A 14,279-nucleotide genomic window follows, 5' to 3' on the forward strand; every position below is an offset into this window, starting at 1 on the left:
TTTTTTTTGCTAAGCCCCAGGATTAATCTAATGAGTTATGAGTGCAAAACTGGTTACTTTTTTTTATAATTATTATCAAAAATTGGTTATTCTTAACATATGAGTCTTGCTCATGTCCCTCTCAATAGAAGGATTTGAATGTATAACATAAGATCTGAAAAATTTTATATATATGATTTAGATATGTTTGCAATAGCTCTATTTTTTTTTCTTTTTTAACTAAAGTGGACTTTCTATTTCAAAGAACTGTGTAATTAGGGTCAATGAAAATGAAGTTGAGATAATAGGATGTCAAAGATGTGATTAATCATTGCAATTTCCAATCCACGATTGATGTCACATTGAAGGTTCATTTGCTGTATTGGTGAGCTTCACAATATTTCCACTCAGAAAATTCTATCAGAATGTGATATAATTCTTCAAGCACAGCACAATAGTTATTATTATGATTTAAAATAAAAATAATCTTATAATCCTTGCAACATGTGGGGGTGGGGGGAAAAAGATTAAATATAAGAGAAGAAAAAAATTTGAGTCTATCTCTACCAAAAAAAAGAGAGATAAAGATGTGATGGAAGAGATTTCCTTTTCTTTTCATATATTCATTCCAGTGATATAATTAAAAGAATTTTACATGATTGAACATGAATAAACATTTTCATCACTAAACATTTGATTAGGACAAATATGTTGAGCTGAGTATTGCGGAGGATAATAGAAAACATTAATTCCCCCTTCTGTGCCTTTTTTATTGTCATTGCCCTTGCCTTGTGATCCTACTTTCTCTCCTTGTTCTTGCTTCACAATCTCCACATGCTTCCTCAGTCGCTTCTTAATGGATTCAACAAGCTTCAGTGGATCGAATGCGCCTTTCACAATCACTCTTGACGTTTCCTTATTTGTTTCCACATTTAGAATTCCTATTATGGAAATTTTCAAAGGAAAAAGAAATACATTAACTTAATGTTTCACCCCAAATTTTATTTTTTATTTTTTATTTTTTATCTCAGTTTGGTTTTAGAATTTCACTTAAAAAAGGAACTAAATAGAGAGATTTACTTACCTTTCATTCTCTCTATACATTTCTTCATATCATTTGCACAACCTTCACAATGCATGTACATTTTGAGCACTACAACCTTCACTTGAACCTGTATAAAGAAAAGTAAAAATAAGAGATAAAGCACAGACAACCTATTGACAAATGGAGAACTATAATAGATTTTTGAAAGAGGAAATTTGGTGCAATTGTAATAGACCTCTTGCTTCTTTTCTGGTTCTTTTTTCTTATTTTTATCCTCTGGTTTTAGTTTGGGAGAGATAAGCTCAACATTTCTACTGTATTTCTTCTGAAGTGTTTGTAGGGCTTTTAGTGGATCTGCATTTTTCCCCTTCACAACCACCTTGCGATTTGCACTATCTATCACAACATCTTCCACTCCTAATCATTCATATATGCACAAATTTAATTATCAAAATGAAGAAAAGAACAAAAGACACACACACACATGCACACATATGAAGTGAATCATTCAAACATTACCATCAAGTCTTTTCAAGCATCTAGAAACTTTTTGACAGCATCCTTCACAATGCATGAACACTTTCAACACAATTTCTTTATTGGAATTTCCTGTATTTTTCTCTTCCTTTTTTTCCTCACTTTTCATCTCCTCCTTCTCCACTGGCTGCTTATTTTTTCCCTAGTGAAAAACAAGAAATTTCATTGCCATAGAATAAAAGGATTGACAAGTATAGAGATTGACCAAAAGTGAAATGGTTTCCTACCTTTCCCATTTCTTCTCTTCTTAGTTAGGTTGTGTTGGTGCCAATTGCCACGTTTTACATGGAGTGTCTTCAAACGAAATATAAATAATACTCTACAGTACTGCTCTCTCTTTCTCCTCTCTCTTTTAGGCAATTCTCACTAATATTTGTCAATTAATTGTCTTTCCACAAAGAGAGATTACAAGACAAAATGCCATTCACCAAAAATGGACGTCATCAACTACAGATATGGAAGCTATCAATTGGTTTTTATAATAATAATTGTTATCAATGAATCATAATCGTTTTCAATGTCTTTTCATTTACCTTTAACCAAATGGGTGAAATAGCATAAACATGTCTAGTTGTTTCCTACATATATAATTGATAAAGTTTCCATTAAAATAGGTTGAGTATAGAGAAACTAATAACAAATTAAGAGCTCTATCAAAAAAAAAAAAAAAAAAACAAAAAAAAAATATTAAGAGAGATTTACATGCCTTCTTCATAGTTGACAAATGCTTCTAATGATATGAAAATGTGGTAAAATAATTTAAATCTATATATTTGTCTGCAAAACAAGTTCTAAAAATTACAACTTTTCAATCTAGCTTAACATATAACACTCAATTTAGCAGCAGATAATATTCCCAGCTTAAACAAGAGCCCATATTCCTTAGGTTAATAATAATTATAAACAATGGATCATAATTTTTTTGATTGATAAGTGGATCATAATTATTATTGGGAAGGGTCCAATTAACCTTTTCAAAAGACAAGCTTCTTCAAGGTCATTTTTTTTATTCCCCTTTAATAAAATGGTTGAGTGGCATATGAACGCCTCTTTGTTTGCTTAGGTAATGTAATGTTCATGTATGAGTATATGATATCTTGATTGCATTAATTACTTTAAATGTTAATAAGTTGGCTCCTCCTTCATCAGATTAAATAAAAAAACCGTTTTAAGTTTTAATTACTTGTTATTAAGTTAATATAAAATAATCTCAATTATCATTCAAACAGTAGTTGTCATCTTCACAGTAGCAAATCATAATATGTACTCTATATATATTAGAGTAATATCCAATTGTATATAAATTAACATGAAGGTTTGCCATTTTTTTCTTATTCTTTTATTTTTATTTCTTTTTTGTAGCAAAATAGTAAAATACAGGCTTATATATAATTATTTTTGGTTTTGAAATCCATAAGGTATGTCCAATAATTAATAGCTAACTTGAACAATTTATTGACAATTTTTTGTATGAATAATTGTACAAATTATCTTATTTATTCTATGATTACTTTTCTTAGTTAAGTTATTTAATTAGTAAGATTATTTTATTGGAATTACACAAAAAGATCCTTAATCAATTATAATTGTAAATTTTGACTTACAAATAAATTATATAAAAATAATAATTTCTTTGGACATTTGCCCCAGATACTTCTTTCCTATCACATTTTTATCTCTCTAAATCTTCCTTATTCACTTGTTTATTAATTTAAAATTTTTAATCATGCTCATCATACATTGATAAAAACTCCATATATTATTGTAGACACCTCATTTCGCAACCTTAATTAATTTAACCTTGGAGGTAAAATGGTCATTTCCCACACAAAGGGCACAATTGTAATTAAGCCGTCAAATCTTCGATCACTCTTCATAAATCTTGAGGTTTTCACAATCACAGTGATATGTAATGTGCCTTAATCGGACAATTGGATCGGAAAATATAGGAAAATCAAGTTTCAATGGCTAATATGCATTTACCTGATTGAGATTGAGATGTGTGGATTTTCGCTAATTAATTTTGATTGGAAACTAAAATGGCAAATTAAAATTAATTGAGTGAAAATTTGTGATTGGTTAAGTCCATATTTATTTATGTGACTTAGTGCATTGAATCAAAATTGGTTGTCAAACACTAAGTGATAATGTGATTTTTTTTAATCAATTATCTCAAGAAAAATCATTTTTATACATCATAATTATCATTCCAAAATATCCAACATCATGAACATCACAATTGTTTAAAACAATTTTCTATTTTAATTATAGTATGTCTTTTTGTTATAAAAACCTCAACATCATTTGCAAGAGCCAAATATGTTGCAAAATCTAAACTTTCATTCAAAATTAAATCTTGTTGCAAATCTCAAAACCTTTTTAAAATCTTATTTAAATTTGGATCTATAGATTAACCTTAATTAATCTCCAATTTAATGTTAAATCTAAGAATTCGATTTGAAAGTTCAAATAGTGTATAAAACACCCTTGAACGTTTAGACACCCAATTATAAAATAACCAATTCAAGCTTTATGACAAACAACAAGTGTGCGGAAATGAACACAAGCTATAAACAGAATTGGTAAACAATCTAAGCCAATTACAATCACATCCACAGCAGAAAATAAAAGACAAAGATTAAGGTAAGTGAGATGCAAACACAAGGACAACACAACAATGTGTTATTGAAGAGAAAACTAAAGCCCTCGGCGTAAAACCTCTCCGCCGCCCTCCAAGCGGTAAGTAATCCACTAGAAAATGTAGTTAGGATACATGAACAACAATAGACCCTCCAAGCCTAATCTACCCAGTGTACCTAAGCCTTCCAAGCTTCTTGCGCTAACGAGGTTGCACCGAACCTATTTATTTTCTAGCTTCCCGGATTCCGCTACTTGACCATAGCATCAACCAATGTAAAATTGGTTCTTTCCTAACTGCTTCCCAGAACACCAAACAACCCTCCCACAGTAATGGATATGGTGAGAAAAAGGTTTTGGTAAAATGTCTCTCAAGGATTTAACAATGGAGAGAAAGAGAGTAGAGGAATTTGAAGAGTTTTTTATGTGAAGATTGTGGATGAATCAATCTTGTTTTACTTTAGGGTTTCTCTCTCAAAATTCTCTCTCGAAGCTCTCTTTCTTTCGTGGGTATAAGGGGTATTTATACTAGGGTGAGAATGGAATGTGAAGAGTCAGGTTTTTCAAAACAGGGCTAGGTCGCGACTTGACTGAGTCGTGAGATCCAGCCGCGAGATAACTGAACGGTCAGTTGTCCTATTTTGTCCTGTAGTGCTCCAGCTAGCATGACGCTTCAACTTCTGGCATGCCTGGCACATGTATTACTTCTGGCGGCTTGCAGCCGTGAGATCTAGTCATGAGTCTCTGTTTTCCTTGCACACTCTTGAGCATTTCATCACTCTATCTCACTCACTACCCTTACAACAATCCCACCTAAATACAGGGTTACTAATTGCTGAAATACAAGCAAATTTGGCACGGAATAAAGCCAACAAGATGGTTGATTAAATTCAACCTTACACATTTGTTGACGTAAATTCAAAGTGTTGCTTTCATATGCTCAATTACAACTTTAATTTCAAAATAAAATAAATTTAAATTTCCAATATTCCGGTTTCAATTTGATGCAATGCATTATATGTCTCAAGTTCTATGCCATGTTTGTTTGAAGGGAAATGTAATGAGCAGTAATCTAGAACACCAATTTTTACCAAACAAGATAGATGCCTAACACATTTTCACCTTGTAATTTAGTCCCCGAATCTAGTTCTAAGGTTTTAGATTAGTGCTAATTCAATGCAACTTTTTTACTTTTATATATAGAATGTAACTAGGACTCAAAGTCTCGTACTTTCTTTAAAATGTAACAAGGACCCAAAGCTTTAGAATTTCTATCAAATGTAAATTTTTTCAATTATTCAATGAAATCCAAATATTCAATTCAATTTATTAAACAAGTCTAAAATTAAAGTTCAAGCCTAACTTTGTTTATAAACAAACAAATATGAATGAGTTTTTTATCAAGTCAAATCCTAGCTATTTATGAATGACTTGGTTTATTTTATTTACTATTTCACTTAAAAGTTACTCCTAAAGACATTAGTAAGTGCCAACTTAACCAATGAGTTATCAACTTCTAGTAAAAAAACTTCTAGTAAATAATTGCCTTCTCATATTTTGATTGTTGTAGATTTAACAGGGTTAGAAGAAACAACAATGATGTGGATTATAATTTATGTATATGGGTTTATTTATTATCAACGTATTTGTTGGGTGTCTATTGTCTCAGTATTTTCCATATCGCTAGATCGTGGGAAAGGATCTTTCTAATTTTTTGTTAATTCTTAATGAAATTGTATTATTATTGAAAAAAAAAATGACAAAGCTTGTACATAAGCAATGAGTTATGTGGATGTCGATTATGGATTACGGGCTTATGTTTGTTGGTGGCCGAATATGCTGGAACTCTTACAGGATACTGTTGTTCTATGCTTCTATCTACCACAATGGCGAATTATATGCAGTAAGGGAGATAGCACAAGGCCATTCGTCTTAGAGGACTCGTTACTGTCCATTTTGGTTCAGCTTTTTGGGCCCAAAAAGCACGTTAGCCAACCCACAAAGCCATTTGTCTTTGAGGCCTTGTTAACTATCCATTCTTCAGCTTTTTGGGCCCATAAAGCACATTAGCCAACCCAAAAAGGTGAAATTGTGTGTTTTGGTGAAAAATTTTAAACAAGTGTCCCAAAACGTGTTTTATTACATTTTTCCGTGGCACCTGCCAAGCTGCAATTGCAAAAAGCAACCATCGCTTTAGTTGAAACTAAAATATTGCCATTGAAAAACTGTCCACTTCTCTTAAAATTACCCTGAGTTTTTCTCTAAAACCCAACTTCACCCTTTATTATTCTAAAGATAAAACACACTTTAATTTCAGCTAATCTCGTATCTCACTCCTCTATGCTTGTCAAAGGCAACGACAGATCACACCTGGTGACACAAAAAAAAAAAAAAAAAAAAGAAGAAAAAGAAAAATGAGATTACCACTCTGCTTTTTCATTTTTACCATCTTTATCAAATGCTTTTTTTTTTTTTTTGCCCAATTTTATACCTCACTTTTTTTTAGCCCAATTTCATACTCCACTTTTTAAAACTACAACTTTACTGCAACTTTTTTTAATCATGAACTTTTAGTCCAATTTCATACCTCATTTTTTAAAACTGCAACTTTGCTGCAACTTTTTTTATTTAATTTTCATGATGCTACATTGTGATAATCAGAATGCAATTCACTTGACAGGAAATAACCGTGCAAGAATAAAACCTACTGATATGGATATCACAATATCAAAGAAATCCTTTATTTGATGGATATATCTTTGTAGAAAATTCATACTACTGAAAATACCTCTAATATGTTAACAAAACCCATGTTTTAGATAACTTTATAAGGGGTATGTGAAAGCATTAGAGGAGGGAGTGGCAATGGTATTAACTATTGAGCCTCTACCAAACAAATAGCCCCTTTGCTTGCCTAAATCCACTTTCGGAACCCAGTCACGTTCCAAATGCTAGCTGGTATTAACTAGGCTATGCATTGCATATTAAGAAACATGCAATCTTGTGTTTTGTTTTTATTTTTATTTTTTTTTGATGAATAAGAAACATGCAATATTGTTCAAGAAAAGAATGGTTCACTAATAAGCTTGGCAATGATCACGAGTCTTGCTGTCATAGTCATACATACAAGTAGCACATAATTATATATTGTCATGTTATTTGATTGAGAAATACACTAGATTGGCAACTGCAAGGGTCCTTCCGAACCAAAACCAAGCAATGTTCTACACCACCAACACAAAATCAATCAGATCATTAACTCGTAAAAGAGTAAATAAATTTAATGACAAGTAGTTCCTCTTGAAAAAAAAAAGTTGGAATTTGGTTTTAAGGAGTAAGCTTTAAGGCTGGAGTTGAAATTGGGAGCTTTTAAGGGAAAAAAAAAAAAATATACAATTCATTGTTCACACTTCATGTATCCATAATTTTGAAATACTATTTAATATAATTTACAAAAACTCAAGCTTTACAAGTACAAATACTTTCTGCTGACCATTGATATGGTTTATTGGCACTTAGTACCTAGTGGCTGAAGAGGAGTGGAGGGGTTTGAGTAGTAGCTAATGTAGACAATTCTAAGCAATAAGCTCCAATAATAATAATTATAATAATAATAAATAAATCAATTAATTAAAGTACTAATATATTCTACTTCCTAGAGCAACACCAATATGCCAAATGGCACAAAGTTACAAAATAGGATAGAAAGAATTGATTTCATAGTTAAATTTTATTTCTTAGAATATCTCAATTAAGGCATTTCAAATAAGGAGTATTGAGAAACAAAAATTACCTTAAGTTGGGCATTTGCAAGCAGTGTTTTGTTAACCCACACGTCCTTTATCCAATCAATGATTACAAAGACCCTCCGAACTGTATAGAGCAATGGAACCAATGCTCTCACTGGTGGTGAAAACAAAGACAGCCCACTAATTATGTTCTTAGTGAGTATCTGAAAAGAGAGTAAGAACAAGTGAGGTGTTGCTGATCGAACTGCATGTTCATCTCCTCTAGCAAACCCACCCAAAACGTATGCCGGGGGCAAGAAAAGCCCAATTTTGGTTCCCACAACCACATAGAACCTAAAGAATTTGCTTCCCTGGAAAATTTCCTGTGATCCAGAGCTGACACTACCATGGGCAGGGAAGACCAAGCGAGAGAGAGCTAGAAGATAGGCAAAGGCAAAGGCAGGGAAGACTAAATCAAGAAGTGGGACAAGACCACTAGCTGAGAAAACCATGATAAAGGCTACGAGCTGGAGCTCTATTACACGCCGTGATCCCATTACACCACCCATTACAGACTGTTGCTGCTGCTGAGAAATTGGCTTTTGTTAGGGTTTTGTTGTTTCAGAAGTGGTGGTTTTGTCAGGCTTCGATCGAGGAGCCATAGAGAGAGTTACACCCGACATTTTCTAATTCCTTGGCCTAAGTGTATTGTTGTTGTTACTTGCTTGATTGATTTGGCTGCTTTCTGGGATTCAAGACTTAGAATCGTCTTGTTGTTATTGAAACCAGAGAATAAAATTTTGCTTGCAATATTATTATGCTACTGATGTACATGGATGATAATAAGATTAAAAGCAAGAGTTGGTACAAGCACAATATGGGATTGAAAAAGAAAATGTCCTAATTGTTTAAAACAAGGATATTATTTCAACAGCCAAAAATTAAGGTTGATTTATGACTCATAAAAATGGAAGCCACCATGAATGGGTCAAGTTGGAGACACAATTAAAGGTGCCAACCAATCGTGTCTAAAAATTAACTAACCCCACGTAAGAATTGGCATCTATTACTGATACTAGACAAAATATAAAAAGAAGGAATGTGATCCAAACAATAGTTTTTTTTTTTTTTTTTAGAAGGATGATCCAATCAATAGCTGTTGTCCTTGTATTGTTCTGTGCCTTTTTTATTGTCATTGCCCTTGCCTTGTGATCCTACTTTCTCTCCTTGTTCTTGCTTCACAATCTCCACATGCTTCCTTTGTCGCTTCTTGATGGATTCAACAAGCTTCAGTGGATCGAATGCGCCTTTCACAATCACTCTTGACGTTTCCTTATTTGTTTCCACATTTAGAGTTTCTATTATCCAAATTTTCAAAGAAAAAAGAAATACATTAACTTAATGTTTCACCCCAAATTTAATTTTTATTTTTATTTTTTTATCTCAGTTTGGTTTTAGAATTTCACTTAAAAAAGGAACTAAATAGAGAGATTTACTTACCTTTTATTCTCTCTATACATTTCTTGATATCATTTGCACAACCTTCACAATGCATGTACATTTTGAGCACTACAACCTTCACTTGAACCTGTATAAAGAAAAGTAAAAATAAGAGAGAAAGCACACATAACCTATTGACAAATGGAGAACTATAATAGATTTTTGCAAAAGGAAATTTGGTGCAATTGTAATAGATCTCTTGCTTCTTTTCTGGTTCTTTTTTCTTATTTTTATCCTCTGGTTTTTGTTTGGGAGAGATAAGCTCAACATTTCTACTGTATTTCTTCTGAAGTGTTTGTAGGGCTTTTAGTGGATCAGCATTTTTCCCCTTCACAACCACCTTGCGATTTGCACTATCTATCACAACATCTTCCACTCCTAATCATTCATATATGCACAAATTTAATTATCAAAATAAATAAAAGAACAAAAGACACACACACACACATGCACACATATGAAGTGAATCATTCAAACATTACCATCAAGTCTTTTCAAGCATCTAGAAAATTTTTGACAGCATCCTTCACAATGCATGAACACTTTCAACACAATTTCTTTATTGGAATTTCCTGTATTTTTCTCTTCCTTTTTTTCCTCACTTTTCATCTCCTCCTTCTCCACTAGCTGCTTATTTTTTCCCTAGTGAAAAACAAGAAATTTCATTGCCATAGAATAAAAGTATTGACAAGTATAGAGATTGACCAAAAGTGAAATGGTTTCCTACCTTTCCCATTTCTTCTCTTCTTAGTTAGGTTGTGTTTGTACCAATTGCCACGTTTTACATGGAGTGTCTTCAAACGAAATATAAATAATACTCTATAGTACTGCTCTCTCTTTCTCCTCTCTCTTTTAGGCAATTCTCACTGCTAATATTTGTCAATTAATTGTCTTTCCACAAAGAGAGATTACAAGACAAAATGCCATTCACCAAAAATGGACGTCATCAACTACAGATATGGAAGCTATCAATTGGTTTTTATAATAATAATTGTTATCAATGAATCATAATAGTTTTCAATGTCTTTTCATTTACCTTTAACCAAATGGGTGAAATAGCATAAACATGTCTAGTTGTATCCTACATATATAATTGATAAGGTTTCCATTAAAATAGGTTGAGTATAGAGAAACTAATAACAAATTAAGAGCTCTTTCAAAAAAAAAAAAAAAACAAAAAAAAAATTAAGAGAGATTTACATGCCTTCTTCATAGTTGACAAATGCTTCTAATGATATGAAAATGTGGTAAAATAATTTAAATCTATATATTTGTCTGCAAAACAAGTTCTAAAAATTACAACTTTTCAATCTAGCTTAACATATAACACTCAATTTAGCAGTAGATAATATTCCCATGGCTTAAACAAGAGCCCATATTCCTTAGGTTTATAATAATTATAAACAATGGATCATAATTTTTTTGGTTGATAAGTGGATCATAATTATTATTGGGAAGGGTCCAATTAACCTTTTCAAAAGACTAGCTTCTTCAAGGTCATTTTTTTATTCCACTTTAATGAAATGGTTGAGTGGCATATGAACACCTCTTTGTTTGCTTAGGCATATGAACGCCACTTTAATGTAATGTTCATGTATGAGTATATGATATCTTGATTGCTTTAATTACTTTAAATGTTAATAAGTTTGCTCCTCCTTCATCAGATTAAATAAAAAACCGTTTTCGGTTTTAATTACTTGTTATTAAGTTAATATAAAATCATCTCAATAATCATTCAAATAGTAGTTGTCATCTTCACAGTAGCAAATCATAATATGGACTCTACATATATTAGAGTAATATCCAATTGTATATAAATTTACACGAAGGTTTGCCATTTTTTTCTTATGCTTTTATTTTAATTTCTTTTTTGTAGCAAAATAGTAAAATACATACTTATATTTAATTATTTTTGGTTCTAAAATCCATAAGGTATGTCCAATAATTAATAGCTAACTTAAACAACTTATTGACAAATTTTTGTATGAATAATTGTACAAATTATCTTATTTATTCTATGATTACTTCTCTTAGTTAAGTTATTTAATTAGTAAGATTATTGTGGGTTCCAGTTAGTTCAACTGGTAAAGTCTCTGATGTTTGAATAAGAGATCTGGGATTCGATCCCCGCCTATACCAAAAACTTATTGGTGTCTTGGTCTGGTGATAAAGAGCTATCATCAGAAACGAACGCCATAAGTTCAAACTCTCTCTCAAAGAAAAAAAAAATAGTAAGATTATTTTATTGGAATTCCACAAAATGATCCTTAATCAATTATAATTGTAAATTTTGACTTACAAATAAATAATATAAAAATAATAATTACTTTGAACATTGGCCCCAAATACTTCTTTCCTATCACATTTTTATCTCTCTAAATCTTCCATATTCACTTGTTTATTAATTTTAATCATATTCATTATACATTGATAAAAACTCCATATATTATTGTAGACACCTCATTTCGTAACCTTAAATAATTTAACCTTGGAGGTAAAATTGTCCTTTCCCACACAAAGGGCACAATTGTAATTAAGCCGTCAAATCTTCGGTCACTCTTCATAAATCTTGAGGTTTTCACAACCACAGTTGTGCGTGCCGGAAGTGAGACTGTTGGGCCTAACCTCACTTAGGCTCACAACTTATTTGTAATGTGGGTTTAGGATTTCCCACTTCGGGTTGTTCTCGGCATAGAGACTCAACGAAACTGCTCCTCTCTCTCTCTCTCTCTCTTTCTCTTCCTGAATCACTCTTTTTCTCTACTCTCTATTTTCTTGAGAACCTTTCAACAACCATTTCATTTCCCCAACTTCTCATATTTATAGCTTTAGATTAGTGGAGGGATCATTATTACTGCCATAGTTAGTGCAATTGGAGGTTCAATATCATCAGTTGTAAGTGGATGGTTAGGTGGGAGTGGAATGCGGTGAAAGTGGCCTTGGAACTTGGTTCCAACTCTAGCAGGCATGCCCGGCAACGGTGTTTCTTGGGCACTGCCGGGCACACTACGGATGGTGTATCTGGACGTTATTCTTTCTTTAGTGTTTGGGAATGATTTGTCGAGCAAGAATCAGGTTGCAAAACTTGGGCCTATAGTTGGTGTGGGTTCAGACTAGAGTGTTAGGTAGAAAGGGATTGGGACCATGGGCCATGTTGCTAGGCCAGAATTCAAGGCCCAAATGGATCTGGGTACCTTGGTGCCGTACATTAGCCCCCCTTTGATTCATACCCGGCTATTGGGAAGAATCAAGGAGTCCAAAAGGCACTTACGTTTGATTAGGTTAACAAGTGGAAACATGGGCTGTCTCAGAAATCCATTAATGCACTCTCAAAAGGCGTGCTGTTCCGAGCCGTTTTGGTTCAGCTGTCATCCTTGTTTGATGGTTCGTGAACCGAGGCAGTGTGCGTGTCATTTGGCATAGGCATCTGTAAAGTTTCTTTGCTAACTGAGCCCCATTATGGTTGATTGGACGCTGCTCATTCCCCTTCGGCCTTTATAAATAACCCATCACAAATCATTTTTTCACTTTTTCACTCTCCATTCTCTGAATTTTCTGTCTGCCGAGCATTCATCTGTGCGCTTATTCATCAGTCTAGAGCCCTCTTCTTCCTTAGTGCCCAAAGTAAGTTTTCTACCTCTCCCTTTTACTTCAGGTTTCTTCTAGTTTCTTCCTTCAATCCCAAAATTTAAGATGGGTTATGCTTTCCTTTTGAACTCTGTGGCATCTTTAGCCATATTTAGGCAGAAGTTTGAAATTCTTAATGAGGTGGAAGTGGCATATTGCCACGAGAGCGAGATTGCTCTCCACAGAAGGGAACAAACTGCTTTCTTTCCCTTGATGGCGATTCTAGAGGGCGGGGTTAGGTTTCCCGTGGACCCTCTCTTACTCAATACACTTAGGTATTACAAACTTTGCCCCGACCAACTTCTCCCCAATTTTTACCGGGCAGTTAGTTGTGTCAATAGGTTAAACCACACATTCGGTTTGCAATTAAACCACCATGATATAAACCACATGTACAGTCTGTGTGGGAATAAAAGTACAAACTATTACTTAAAGCTTAGAGATACGCGGGTACGACTGATATCATGCCTGCCTGATTCTAATAGGAATTCAGCCGGGGAGTTCGTCCGGGTGCGCAGCAATTGGTTTGTCGGAGACATCCTCTATCCCCTCTCACGGCGTGAAGTGGGTTCATATTGATTTCTAACTTAACTGTCTTTCCACTTATGGTTGTTTTATTTATCTGAATACTGACGCCATGCTTCATCTTATTATACATATATTTATTTATTTTTTGTAGACAGCAAAGTGCTTATCCTAGACATCAGGGTAGTTCACGTCAGGGACCTGAACTTTGTTCTCCGGTCTGAGATATTTTTTCATTGGGACAAGTAGCTCCAAGCATCCCATCTGATTCTCGAAGTCGAACCTGTCTACTTTACCTAGCAGCCCTTCAAGCAAGCGCTTTTGGTTGACAGCCCCCTCTTATCATACATTGACGTTCGGCACCCAAATTTTCTTCCGCCGAAGTTTATAGTGGGAGAAGCTCGAGAGTTAGGTAGGCGATATACTTGTTCAGACGAGCTTGTGCCGTTGTGGGATGAGTTGGCAGAGCGCGTGTCCTAACATCTTCGAGAACTTGCTCACGCACCTGTTGAGGAAAAAACTCCTGTCCAAGAGGAACCCGCACAACTTGAAGAACTTACTGAACCCGAGGCTACCGCGCAAGCAACCGATCAACTTGCCGTTGATATTACTAACCTTTTTAATACCGAGTCTGATCATACTGGAGATATGGTGACCCAGAAGACCATGACTATAGACCGTGCCCGGTGCAAGGCAGGCCG

General features: G+C 33.7%; 2 protein-coding genes and 1 pseudogene across 2 annotated transcripts; all 3 read right to left on the bottom strand.

The window, feature by feature from the left end:
* Nucleotides 1-630: 630 nt before the first annotated feature.
* LOC126719684 (heavy metal-associated isoprenylated plant protein 8-like) lies at nt 631-1,797 on the bottom strand. Its single transcript, XM_050422214.1, has 5 exons — nt 1,789-1,797; nt 1,544-1,703; nt 1,260-1,441; nt 1,064-1,151; nt 631-920 (listed from the first exon to the last, which is right to left on the bottom strand). The coding sequence occupies exons 1-5, from the start codon at nt 1,795-1,797 to the stop codon at nt 631-633; spliced, it is 729 nt and encodes a 242-aa protein (XP_050278171.1).
* A 6,152-nt stretch (nt 1,798-7,949) lies between these two features.
* On the bottom strand, nt 7,950-9,047 carry LOC126719685 (uncharacterized; annotated as a pseudogene).
* Nucleotides 9,048-9,075: 28 nt separating this feature from the next.
* Nucleotides 9,076-10,162, bottom strand: LOC126719686 (heavy metal-associated isoprenylated plant protein 8-like). Its single transcript, XM_050422215.1, has 5 exons — nt 10,154-10,162; nt 9,909-10,068; nt 9,695-9,804; nt 9,427-9,514; nt 9,076-9,284 (listed from the first exon to the last, which is right to left on the bottom strand). The coding sequence occupies exons 1-5, from the start codon at nt 10,160-10,162 to the stop codon at nt 9,076-9,078; spliced, it is 576 nt and encodes a 191-aa protein (XP_050278172.1).
* Nucleotides 10,163-14,279: the final 4,117 nt, after the last annotated feature.

Source organism: Quercus robur, chromosome 3 (assembly GCF_932294415.1).
Source record: "Quercus robur chromosome 3, dhQueRobu3.1, whole genome shotgun sequence".
NCBI classification, from domain to species: Eukaryota; Viridiplantae; Streptophyta; class Magnoliopsida; order Fagales; family Fagaceae; genus Quercus; species Quercus robur.

Bases quoted from the DNA above. Each gene is read 5' to 3' on its own strand.
- LOC126719684 (XM_050422214.1), bottom strand. The intron at 1,442-1,543 runs GTAATGTTTGAA...ATGAATGATTAG, and splicing joins ATGCTTGAAAAGACTTGATG to GAGTGGAAGATGTTGTGATA. The intron at 921-1,063 runs GTAAGTAAATCT...TTTCCATAATAG, and splicing joins ATGTATAGAGAGAATGAAAG to GAATTCTAAATGTGGAAACA.
- LOC126719686 (XM_050422215.1), bottom strand. The intron at 9,515-9,694 runs GTTGAGCTTATC...TTCTTTATACAG, and splicing joins AGAAGAAATACAGTAGAAAT to GTTCAAGTGAAGGTTGTAGT. The intron at 9,285-9,426 runs GTAAGTAAATCT...TTTGGATAATAG, and splicing joins ATGTATAGAGAGAATAAAAG to AAACTCTAAATGTGGAAACA.